The sequence below is a fragment of the Seriola dumerili genome, unplaced genomic scaffold, assembly GCF_002260705.1.
Source record: "Seriola dumerili isolate Sdu_G_001 unplaced genomic scaffold, Sdu_1.0 BDQW01000097.1, whole genome shotgun sequence".
NCBI classification, from domain to species: Eukaryota; Metazoa; Chordata; class Actinopteri; order Carangiformes; family Carangidae; genus Seriola; species Seriola dumerili.
Window position 1 is genome coordinate 2,418,479 of NW_019174352.1, and position 13,519 is coordinate 2,431,997.

Sequence of the window (13,519 nt, forward strand, 5' to 3'; positions counted from 1 at the left end):
GCGCATCATTTCTCGCTTTCCCAGAATGTTATTCCTCAGGTCTTGGAGCTCTTGAATGGAGCTATAGTCAGTGAAACTGGGCCTTAAGATGCATGTTTATTTATTTTCTAGGGTGCATTTTACCAGTAAATGTGAAGGCAGAATTTAATTGATTTGTGGTTAAGTGGTTGGATACTGCAACGCAGGTTCAAAGAGGGAAAACGTCAGTCACACGTTTATTCACTGTTTCCCTTCGCGCAGGTCATAAAATACTGTTTTAACCGTTACAATTTGCACTGCAACGACTCGGCCTGTGCATTATATTCTCCCGGTGGAAAAAACGGGGAGATCAGCTGTGAGAACTTTAACTGCCAATCATGTAAAAATTAAAAACCTTTTCTTTTTGTGTGTGTTTGTTTGTTTTTTTGTTTTTTTATGAGCGAGGGAACGGAAGCAGGTTGTTAAACCCCCTCTGGCAAACAGGCGGCATTTTTCCGGCTGAGGAAAAGTCAAACAGAGACATAAAAAACAAACAGAGGAGCCACTAGTTGAACAGTGTGCAGGTTTCACTGTTTGCCCGTCCCCTTCTGCACCTATTTGAACAGGCGTCACTGTGTGTGTGTGTGTGTGTGTGTGTGTGTGTGTGTGAATAGGTGTGCACATTAGATAAACTACAATCAATTATTGTTCAGCCCGGTTAGAGACTCACTGTAACTCAATAGGCGTGGGTGCACAGTCCTCCTCTCCTCATGCCTGTCCTCCGTCCCCTCTTCTTTCTCTTCTACACTCTCTCCTCCTTTGTCCCTGCTCTCCGTCTATCACCTCAGCCCCTGGAGGGGGTTAATGGGGGGAATTTCCAAAAAAAAAAGATAAGCCTCCTGTTTTTCAGAGATAGACGAGAAGCGGCAGGAAAGGAGAAGAGGAGGAAGAGGAGGAGGAGAAGAGGTCTGTCTAAAGATAACGTTTAAACTTCCGCCTGCGACTTCATTATATGGGGTCAAATGTTTGTATATATAGAAAGGTTGTGGCCTATTATTTTTAGCTTCTGAAAGCAGAGAGAAATATTTTGTTTAGAAGCCAGAATCTTCTTCTTCTTCTTCTTCTTCAGGTGGAAAAACCTCTGGAACAGGATCTGGACCCCGAGGAGGACACTGATACTTTCCACTGAAACCCAGACTCCTCTTGAATGACCAACTCTTTAAAAGAGAGGCAACTTATCCGACCTACTAAACCTGCCCTAAAGATTATTAAACAGTTAATGGGCATGTTCATCACATTTTGTTTGGTGGAAAAAAGCAGTTCCATTGAAAGTGTAATCTGTAATTGTATGATGTAAATCTGTGTAATTAAATTCTTTAAAATGTCATTTTTCATTCCTGTGAACACCACAAACAAAACTCCAGTCACCTCCATGGATTGCTTCTCTGATAACTTAAGATGCATATACGCACAGGGGTTGTGACGTCATCAACGGGCGACCAAATGAAACGGATCACAGATTTCTCTAGGTTTGAGAATTGCTGGAAACATATGGGATAATGTAAAGTATATATGTGATAACGTAGGTCTACTCATTTTAATGTGGAAAAGTTCCATTTTACGTTTTACTTCTTTCAGGAACAAACATCAGCAGCAAAGACAGTTAACTGATATCTGATAGAGGGTCAATATCAGCTTAAAAAAATCAATATAACGCTAACCGAGACTTCCACAAATACGTCCATAGCCAATCAACTGGAGGACAAACACATAAATACAAACACACACACACACACACACATACACTTCAGCAGTAAACTGCAACCATGCGTTTGCCCGGTGGCAAATCAACAGAGCTCCTTCCTCAATATCAACAGGAAACCCCTCCTCCAGGAAGCTATTAACAGGTTATGGGATCATGTTCACAAGGCACTAAAGAGACACACACACACACACACACGCACACACACACACACGCACTCGAGGGTTTACACCATGCTTGTGCAGTAAAACCAGCCCTGTGTGCACTTAATGAGATCGAATTGGAAGCGAAGGTGGAAATTGGTCGTTAACTGTTTGCATCCGACTCTCTCTCTCCCGCTCATGTTCACTTGAGGTTTTGCAACTGGGTTTGTTTGTGTGAGTCTGTGTTTCCACTCACAGGGAAACAGTGACAAGGGTTGAGACCAAATCTTGAGATTTTTTCTGAGATTGAGATGAAACCGAATACAATCTTTACGGTCCAACGCACTTCAATCTCCGCTCAAAGATCCACTTACTTGCTTGCTCGGGAGCTCTTGATCATTATCGCGCCGTCTTCATCAGCAGATGAAAGTTTGGAACTGTAGATCGTCAAACTTGCCATTCCTGTCAGCACTTTAAGATCTTCTCGACCGCGTTGGCTCAAAGGTTGAGCTTCACAATTCACTCTTGACCCTGGAAACGGCAGCTGCCAAAACAATCGCAGTAAGTGGACCTTGAGTCAGACTGAGTTCCTAGACGTTTCACTTTATCGCTGAGTGACATTTTTGTTTTCATATGGTTATTTCCTAGAAAGCATTAGTGGGGAAACAAAATCTATTTTATCCAAATTAGTGATTCTGAGGTAATTGTGACTGAAAATTTACACAAAACCAAAAAGTGACCCAGAAATGTAAAATAAATCACCAATAACTGCCTTTTTTATTGGCGATAAAAGTCCAATCTGGGTGGTCGGGTAGCTTGGGGGTTAAAGCACCAACCATCTTTTCCTGTCGTCTCTGCACCGTCTGTTATAAAGGCATAAAAAAAGGCCCCCAAAATGGCCCCAATCAATAACTTTTAAAATCATATAAATCAGGAGAAGATTTACACTCATAAGTCAAGATAAAGTAAAGACCAGTTCAGAGTGAGGATGTCACAAGTATAGGAAATAAAATGTAATGGCGCAATGTAAAACAGGAACCTTGTAGAAATGAGTGATTAGAGAAACAAGTGGATGTTGGTCTAAAATTACTGTTTGTTTTCTTTCTTTTAAAATTCTAATGTTACATGAAGTTTCCACCAGTCCAACAGTTTTCTCTTTGCTTTGGGATGAACTGGATCTGGTCCCGACTCTCAGCAGGCCGCATCACTTTAACTGGAAGAGAGGAGAAGATGCAGGAGGAGGAAAACCAGTAAAACCATGTGGGGGTGGGGGTGGGGTGAAGGATGTGGTGGGGAGAGCAAACAGCAGCCAGCGGAGAGAGCTCCCCTCTTTGTGTGGCTTTTTTTCTTCTTTTTTACTGCTTCCTCCCGACCCGGCCGCATCGCTCACCACATCTCCACCACTGGAAAAACATAAACAGCTAAAGTCTCCACGCTGGGAGAGAGAGAGAGAGAGAGAGAGAGAGAGAGAGAGAGAGAGAGAGAGAGAGCCAAAACATCTCACAGTCACTGGTGGAGACAAGAGGCACTGTGACACGTATCAAATGAACAGGCGTCACCAGACAACAACAAGTGAGAGTGTCATGGCCGCATGGAGGCCAGCGACCGCCAGGAAAATAAAAAAAAGTGACAGATGAGAAGTTGGGGATGATAGAAATGAAAATACTCAGGGGTGAATCGAAATGATGTAAAGATGTCACCAGTGTGACCAGTCCAAATTAATTTTTCAAAATAAGCATAAAGAATAAGGAATAAAGGTCTGTATCAGCCATTCAATGAAATTCAGAAAACAAAAGCAATTTTCTAAGACCAATGAAAATTAAATGTTTGCGATTTCACGGCAGTCAAAACTTTTAAGAGTCCAGGTTCAGATTGGGGATGTTTTAGTCTTTGCAGACACTCTGTTAACATTAACATTCCTATCAAAATAAAAGCAGTTGTCTGATAGAGATACAGACAATACAAATCACATTAGAGCAATATAGTATTTTTTATTCATATGAATTATATTTATATGAGGAGGTGTAACTGAGGCAATACTTAACACACAACCTGGTTTTAAAAACACATGGCATTATGCAGAGATGCAAACAGTACAATGAAAAAAGTGATGCAGCAGAAGCAACCAACTGCTAAAATACGTGCTAATACACGAATACACACGTGTAAACACACACACACACACACACACACACACACACACACACACACACACACACACACACACACACACACACACAGAGGTCATACAGCAGACAAGCACCGTCTGTTTCCATAGCTGCAGCTGTCCGGATTGGATGTAACATCCATATCAACACACACACAACCACACACACACACACACACACAGAGAAATGGAATGAGAGCTTGGCTGTACAGCTGGATATTCCTAAGAGGTGAAGAAAGACAGAGAAAATATGTTGCTATTACACACACACACACACACACACACACACACACAGAAAGTTACATCAGCCCCCAGCCAAATCCTGATTAACCCACTGACCCCTGAGAAAGACCACCATGGTGGACATTCAGTATCATACACACATGTCCAGCAGTCTCGGTGAAGCAGTACTTCTCAGTCTGTGTTTGTGCTGCAGTCTCAGAGAGGGGGGGTGGGGGTGGGGGGTGGGGGGGTTGGGGGGAGGTCTTCCTCAAGTGAAACGGACAGGTGATCCATCCGTCCCCTCGCTCTCCGTCCTCCGCCTCCCTCTGGATGCTCGCACGTCCTTGAGAATCTTGGACTGGTGGAGAAGACACTCCTTCAGCTTGTCCTCAGTCAGGGTGAGACGCTCCTCCAACACTGAAACAGTCTGTGTGCAGAGTGACGACACGGGGCGGGAGGGTATAATAATTATAAAGCTGTCATAGATTAATTACACAGGCAATAACATAAGAGCTAAAGAGAGACAGAAGAGGCTTTTTAGCTCTTGTGTCACGTCTCGTTGTTTTGTCAGGACGGCAGCACTTTGGCCTTGATGCAGAGAGAAGCGCAGCATGGCCACTTTCTCCCAAATATAACATGCACACAGCAAAAATCAGTTTCCTGGAGCTGCTTGGACCTGCATTGTTTTTCTGACTTTTTCATTTCCATGCATCCATTTTATGCTACATAATGTTTTTACGTTTCACTGCGCTGTTGAAAAAATACTGCGTGTAGACAAAATGCTGGCTCTATAAAGAAATAGTTTGCAGTTGTTCTCTCTCAATTACAAACACAGTGAAGTCATGTCAGTGTGCGGTTGGTCGGGTTTGATTTTCATCAAAAAAAATAGCTGCTGAATGAATAAGACGAATAAATCATGAATCTATTCAAATTAAATTAAATGCAGAACTAATCCAGTTGCATGTGTAAATCATTAGCCTAATGTGTCTCTGCTCAGCTGCTGGTGACAGCTGTTTAAACAGGTGCGGAAGGGAACAGGTAAACCATATAATCTACTTCTAGTGGCTTCTGTGCTTGTTTGTTTTTTGTTTTTTTATTATCTTTGTTTGACTTGACCTTGAAAAGCGCTGCATGTTCAATAGAGGGGATTACTAACCTGCTTCCACTGTGTGTCTCATTCAGAAAAATGTATCAGATTCCTATCTAGTGTTGTAAAGAGAGATCCATCTAAGCTGTTGTCCTGCTTCCCACACTTTCATATCAGTTTCACAATTTTTACACTTGCACTTTGGGGATTTCACAACCTGCCAGTATCTGGAGTTTGGAGCTTTGCTAATAACTGACCTGCGTGAGAATATCCAGCTGTTGAACAATGTGTCCCAGCGTAGAGTCCAGACACGATGGATGACCGGAGAGAACTTCCAGTGGGTGCGTCTCCCCTCTCTCCTCTTCCTCTTCCTCTCTCCTTCCTCTTCCTCCCCCGCCAGCCTCCGTCTGGCTCCCAGCAGTCGAACCCGCCCTCCCGCTGCTTTTTCCCACCTTCAGTCCTTCCACTCTTGAACTGGCAGCATGGCGCGCCGGCAAGCCGTTGGAGTGGTGACTGTTGGCGGCGGACCGCGTGGGCGTCAAGTGCATCCGGCCGTTTAAGAGCTGGAGATGAAAGCGAGAAAGCAAGATTGGCTTTTAGCCGATTTATTATTTGTGCCGTTGTTTTCTTCAACATAAGTGCTGGGCTCAGCTCCGCCTCGTCAATTGCATTGTATCCCAAGTGAAACCCACATTAAATCAAATCAGCCTGGTGATAACCCCGACAGTTAATTGAGGACGTGCCACCGAAGACAATGGGCTCTCAAAAAGTTCTCCTTTAATGATGACGTTCAGGAGCACCATTAAAGGCGCCTTTAAGTGTCTGGCCTGCTTCAACAACCTGCTGGGAACGACAGGAAATGGAAATGTACAGGAAGAAGGGACTAGAAATATTAAGGGTGCTCACTTCCTGCAGTTGAAACATCTGAAGCAGCCTTTAAATGTCTTAAAGGTCCCATATTTTACACTTTTCCTGCGTTTTATTTGAAGTGTTGATCCATAAGAAGCTATATTTGTGGTTAACAACAGGTCGGTGAGCCAATCAAAAGAGACTCTCCTCTGATTGGCTGACTGTTTTCTGAGTGATCGAATAAAATTAAAGCAGATTTCAGGTAAAACACTCAGAGAAACCAAATCCTGCAAGGTTTGGATGTTGGGTCCAGGTCGGCGGGGCTTGGTGACTGCTTTGTTGTGACATCACAAAGTTACAGAAGTCCTGACGGCTGGTTTTAAGGCTCAGCTTCTGAATACAGGCTGTGTGCATTTCTCTGTGGACTGATTGTTCTGATACTTTCACAGTATTAATATAAAACCTAGATCTGATCTATAATCAAAGAAGACATAGAAATCTACCTTTATATAATATGGGACCTTTAAAAAGTTGATTCTCTGGCGCTTTCGGTGCTGATGTTGGAGGCAACATCAGTGTTTCAAATGGGAATAACAACACTAACAACACAACATACAATAAACAAGCCCCAAACGTTGTCGGCTTCATCGCCATTTTTTCATCATTTTGAAATGAGAGAGGAAGATGCAGGAGTATTAATTAGACTGACTAACCCGCAGCACTGATACATAAAGCTAGGCCGGGTCAGCCAACATCCTCCCTGTCTCATTGTTCTGTCAGAGCAGGCCTTGAGTCTGTTGTAACTTGGCAGACTGAAGGAGGTGGATGACTCACGCTGCTGGATGACTGACTGAGCGACAGACTCTGTGACTGACTGACTGACTGACTGACTGACTGACTAACTTGTTGGCTAAAGACAAGTTCACAAGGTCATGTGCAAAGCAAAGGCAGGGGAAGCGACAGCCAAAGAGTAAAACAGAGAAGACTTCGTTTTTTCGTTTATTGAGACAAAACGATGCTCCTTTTCATGAGTAAAAGAAAAACGGGTGGAAAAGGAGACTGAAAAAAGAAAGAAAAAAGAGAGAGAACATTATGTTCACTTTCACCAGGGACACATTTCCCTCGTTCATCATTTATCCAGGCAGAGTCGACAGCATGACTTCACATTTAAAGAGTTTCACACATGCACAACAGTTGCTTTACAGCACAGGCAAAGTCTGCTAGCGGTGGCTGCTGAGAAGCTCTTTTAAAGTGTTGAAGTGCCTTTCTCAAGGACAGCTCCGGGGCTTCGGTATTCAGACTACCAACTTTTTAGTCACATGGCTTCATCTTTGACTTTGACTTCAATGAGAATTTTAAACTCATATGACCAGAAAGTCACGTCAAAAGAAACTAATCTATTCATAAACTGAATTAAAGTGTATTGATGAAGTGATTGTCAGGTAAAAGTCAGCTATAGAAGGATTATATGTTTCCATCTAAGGTCTTCAGCTGACTCCCAGACACTTTTTGTCCTTTCACCATGAATACAGGAACACAGTCCATCGTGTCTTTGACTGCAGTGTTGCCTTCAGATTGCTTGATTTGTCCGACCAACAGTCCAAAAACCAAAATAATAAGTGCATTTAAAATGAAAAGCAACAAATCTTGACATTGGAGAAGCTGGGGGTGGTGAATGTTCGGCATTAATTTTTATGTAGATTGATTGAATGATTTCTGCACAAGCTCAAGCGGCCTTCCTTCCTATACACTCATGCAGTCTCTGGAAAAACACAGCGAACGACGGCGCTTTGAACAACTGTTCTCAGATCGGCGTCTAGACTCCTGCTAATAATCCGCAGCAAGTGAAGCAAAGTCGGGCTTTGGGCCAAAATAACAGCAGTGTCTTGTGTGAAAGGTGGAAGTGCGTGAAGAGGAACAGAAGGGGGAAAATAAATGAGGGATTTGTCAGGAGGATGGAGGAGGAAGGAAGAGGAGGGTGAAGAGGAGGAGGAGGAGGAGGAGGGTGTCACACATTCCTGGCCTAATGCATGGAGCAATCGATTCCAGCTCGCTTCCTGAGCACTGTCCTCACTTCAAAGGGAGGATGGAGGGAGGCAGGAGAGGAAGGAGGGATGTAGGGAGGAGTGTCGGGGAGAGGAGGGAGGGAGGGAGGGATGGTTACTCTTAACTCCTGAGCGGAGGTGAACAAAGCTGTCAGTGTGTGGATAGTGAGTCTCTCTTGATATCTATGCTGTTCCCCTCTCTCTTTATCCTTAACCCCCCCCTTCCTACTCCTCCTCCATGGCCACATCTGGCCAACATCTGCTCAGCTCATTTACACTCAGCAGATCTAGACCTCCATCCCTCTACGTTAACCCACCCCCCACCTCTCGGCCAGGAGGTTTGGGTACAATCAAACGTTTAACAGGCTGGATACCCCCGCTGGCCTGAGTGTCAATCAATCACACACACACACACACACACACACACACACACACACACACACACACACACACACACACACACACACACACAAACACACTAAAACTAATCCTTGCAGCAGAGAACTCGGCAAATAAAGAGCTAAATATTGGGAATCATGCAACAAATATATAAAAACAAGCTGGTAACTATTGACACGATCAGGTGTATACAGCACTACTACTTACTTACTTGCCAGTAATGCAAAAATAAGTGTAATAGATGAATTATTACACTTTCAAAGCTAAAGCATAACATCTACGACAAGAACCTCACAACTACCGAGGGTCATTTCTGAGATAAAATCATCTCGGCTAAGCTCTGCGGTATGTCAGGGGTCACGGCTCGCTGTGTAACCTCCGTCAGTCAGTGGCAGGAATGCGGCGATGGCTCTCTGCCAGCCGGGGTTTTTCTGTCCGATGGGAGATGAGTGGGTGGTTGGGCCGGGGTGGCAGAGCGGAGCGGAGCAGAAACTACATCCACTGTGATAATAAGAGGCCGGTAGGAGTGATGTGACAGGGCCCCAGTGATGATAGCGAGGCAACAATGCCCACGTTGTCTCTTCGTGGACACTGGGGAACGGAGCACTGATGTGCATCGTTTTACTCCGCGGGACACAGATGCTCAGCACAGAGGGATTGTTGCTGGCGTGAAAAGGAAGAAAAATGTGACATTCTTGATTCAGTGTAATGGGTATGTTTTTTGTGTCAGTGTCCACCACATAAAACTCACATATTACAAACTGTTTCCACATTCTGCAGCAGTTTTGTGTCTTTGTTCTGAACGCAGCTGATAAATCAGATGTAAAGTGAGAGAGGACGCTGACACTAATCGACCATTATTCACTGCTAATACAGTTGATAGCATGTTACCTGCGAAAAGATTTACCTAACGTAGCAACGTTATTATCAGAGGAGCGGCCCATGTTAAAATGTTAACAGTATCTGTGATGTTTACGATCAAAAGCGTCCTCGAGGGGAAGATCAAAAATAGTCTCCCCTCCATTTCTAAATCAAATCACAGATGTCTGATCAAAAACATGATTAGCATGAGCACCAGGATTAGTTACGCTCTCTCTTTTGGCAGGAAACCTCAGACGCTGTGACCCTTGCATGAAAAAAAAAAAAAAAAGCCGTTTGATCTTAATTGAAAGGCCTCTCTGATGTTGCGCCTCCCCTCACGAGCTCCCTGCTCTACCTGAAGCCACATACTCGTCCAAAACTGCCTGATGTTTATTACTAAGCATGATCCTTCACAGCAAGTCCCACTCATTCTGTCAGATGTCGAGGTCATTTGAAGATGAGAATGATGCACATTTTATTTTTGAAATGAAGCTGGAAGACCTTTCAGAAAATGCGGCGAAAGCACACACACAGTGACTTTATGACACTCCAACTGAAAGTCTAAAATTTAAATTGTAAATGTAAACCAGCAGGGCGACTCATAAGGTGGTCCGTCACGTTGATCAGAGCGTCCTGTCCACCGGAGAGGACACAGATGGGCTCGCCAGCCTCGTGATGATTTAGCATTCACACTGAGCTGCCTGCCCTCATGACGCCAGGCGCTGGCTGTGTTTACATGTTTGACCGCAGTGCAACTAATGTTATAAGGGCTGCGTTAAGACGAGAGCGTGACTGTGCAATGTACTCGAATGAAAGCGACAAGAGCTGTTCAAGGATGAAAAATCAGGGCCAAATCTTCACAATGGTTACCGCCGCAGTAACTTTCATGTGTTTTGTTGATGTTGCTTTATTATCATCGGCAGGAAACCGCCTCAGGGAGGGGGGGGGGGGGGGTCGTGCTAAACAGCAAAACAGGAAGCATCTTGACGAGGATAAAGGTCGAGCAATGAGACGTTAAAGGTGTAGATTAGGGTTAAGTGATACTAGATGTAGACAAGGCTTAGTCACTCTCCATGGGCTAGTAAGAAGTTTTCTGAGAATGCAGCCATCAGTGTTTCTGAGCAGCATACAGACAAATATAATATAACAAATATAAACTGGATCATTACCATAAACCCCTAAATACAGACACGCTTTTCTTTACCAGTATAAGCAGTGCGACGGTCGGCAGAGTCATCAGGACAACAGGGACTGATCTGTGTTTTGATTGGTCTTTATTAAAGGACTAACAGTGGCTCACCTGGTAGAAGTGCGTACCACCACGGCTCAGTCCGAACTGCAGCGGCCCTGGTTCGAGTCTGAGCTGTGGACTTTCCCTGCATGTCATTGGTTGGTCAATAATTCCATGACTAGTTGGTAAAGTGCTTTAAATTTCCATTTTCGATACTGTATGTGTTCAGAACAATTCTGGTCTTTATAGAATATCTGTGCTACACAAACTCACACAGGCAGAAATACACACACGCACACACACAAAGTCCCATTAATAATATTTTCAGCAGAGTGGCGTGAGTGCCTCAAACAATCAGCCAATCAAAGGGGTCTGCGGGTGGTTCACTTTGTCGCTCGCTGCGGCGTGCACAGGAAACGGACTATTAGCAACTGTCAAGCCCCATCTGTTGAGAGTGTGGTAAATAAACCGCTGCTTTACTTCCTCCTGTGCCTTTTATCCAGCGTGTCACGATTACACGGCAGCATGGCTTTTTGTCTGGGAGCTTGTGAGAGGCTGAAATAAAAAATAAAAAAATCATCTCGCATGTGTGAGTGGATCAGTGAACGCAAATTGAATTTAAAAAAAAAAATCCCCAAAAAAATAATAATAATAAAGAAGAAATGTGCGTTATCAATCAGCTTGTTGGTGAGTGCGTGTGAGCGCTGTTTTTAAATCAAAAATCTGATATTGGCAACTTATTTACCTCTGACATGATGGATGTGATTCATTTTGAAATTTCATTAAAGGAAAAAAAAGAACTGATTTTAAACAATGCCTCTAGTGTTCACCTTTCACGTCACCGTTCCACTCCTTTCCTGGATTAGACGGTTGGTGTGGTACTGAAATTGGTCCTGTGATGGGAGGGGAGCGTTTGCTGGTCACAGGATGCCATGTAATGCCATTAATAAAGCGGGCTCCATGGAGGGAGGAAATCCTTGTTAAAAATCAAAGCAGGCATTAGCCCTGACCCTCCACCCCGGTTTCACTTTCCTATTTTTGCAGACCGACACACACTTGCACACGCAAGCAAATGGTCGCCCTCTGGACACTGATACACACATGCATGTCACGCAGCATGTACACACACGGTACTAGTGACTGTAATCTGTACCAACAGAAGGACAGACAGACACACACACACACACACACACACACAAACAATTATCCACTCAACAACTACCACCACAAACACACACAGCTGGAGTCACTCTCCAGAATTCTTCCCCTGATTATTAACAGCAGTCAAAGCCCCACCCTCCTCAGCACCCAGTCACACAGAGGCGACCCTCTTGAACTCGCTGAACCTCTGCGTTTGTGTTACATGCTGAAGTGACCCAAATGTGATTTTCTTTTGTTTTTTGTTTTTTGCCTCTAAGTGACTAAAATCAGATTTCTGCTCTGTGTGTGAGATAACACACTCTTACGGAGGCGGTCCGTCCCATTCTCGTGGACACGATATCTCAGTAACACCTTGCGGGAACTTGGACTTTGGACTGATTAGATTTTGATGGTCAAAGGTCAAAGGTCGAGGTCACAGTGACCTCAGAATACACTTATTAGCCATTACTCAAGACTTCTCACAGCAATTAAGACAAAATTTCACACCAGTGTCAGTTAATGTCATTGAATGATTACACATTTGCTCTTATTTAAACATCTTGACACAAACTTCTTGACCTTGTAACTTCTTTTTTTTAACCCTCACCCAAACCCAGAACACAGTGCGTACGTAACGCAATAGAGTGAGTAACAGTACAGTTATCACTGCTCACGGTGTGTATCTCCATTCATATAAAGACTCTGATACGTTATTGTAGAAGTAGACCTGCTTAAAACACGACAACTGATGTTTCATTAACATTATTTTGTATAAAGTATAATTAGTTAGTTACATTTGTTTAAATTAAATTAAAACTACCTTTCCCATTTTGTATAGATCGTCTACTTTTTCCAGCCACTTGTTCACCTTGGGAAGTTCCAGATTTTTCCAGCCTTTTGTTATTTGTTTAAGAGCTGTAATTCTCAAAATCCAAAACAGGTATAATTGTTCCTTTTGCAGGTTTGTGGGACGTGTTACTAAAGGAATATTTTGTTTTTCTAGATACTTTTCTTTCCTGCACGTCTGTCCTATTGTGTAAAATATCTGACCAGTATTTGTTGTAATGGTGATAGTAGCAGCGGTAGGATTAGTATCCTATGTCAAATCAAATTCAACAGTCTTCAAAAAGTAACCTCCTTCCTGTGCGGTAATGAGCAGAAACACACACAATACCTTATTCCCCTCCACCCCTGACCTTTAACCTTTAACAGGAAGTCAGGTGGCGGCTAGAACTGGCAACCGATCTGAAGCCTCTGTTTTCTGTCGGCATTGCCAAGACACCACATCAGAGGATTCATTTTCCATTCATCTCTGTCACACCTAATGTCATGTACCCAGGTGCAGTCTCCACACCCGCACCGTGGCATTGTGTCTCTTCAAACAAAACACACACACACACACACAGTTAAGGATGTTCACACCCACACATGAACACACTGCAAGCTGACACGCCAAAACATATGCACACTGGGAAAACAGGCGAGCACACAAAGCACGTTGAAACACACACACACACACAACACACACACACACACACACACACACACCCAACACACAGATACATGTAGCTATAATTTAGCTGGAACCACTGATGTGATCTAACAGGATCTTTGTCAGACGTGCAGCAGTGTTAATGTTTTTTAAAAAGCTGGAG

The 13,519-nt window shown here is 43.7% G+C and overlaps 1 protein-coding gene across 1 annotated transcript in view; it reads right to left on the bottom strand.

Moving 5' to 3' along the window:
- Positions 1 to 4,520: 4,520 nt before the first annotated feature.
- The window catches only part of poc1b (POC1 centriolar protein B), a 45,594-nt gene continuing 36,595 nt past the window's right edge, over positions 4,521 to 13,519 (bottom strand). The window contains exons 11-12 of the mRNA XM_022746267.1: positions 5,597 to 5,902; positions 4,521 to 4,679 (exon numbers count right to left, since the gene is read on the bottom strand). Of these exons, the coding sequence (XP_022601988.1) occupies positions 4,521 to 4,679; positions 5,597 to 5,902 (465 nt within the window). The remainder of the gene's footprint in view (positions 4,680 to 5,596; positions 5,903 to 13,519) is intronic.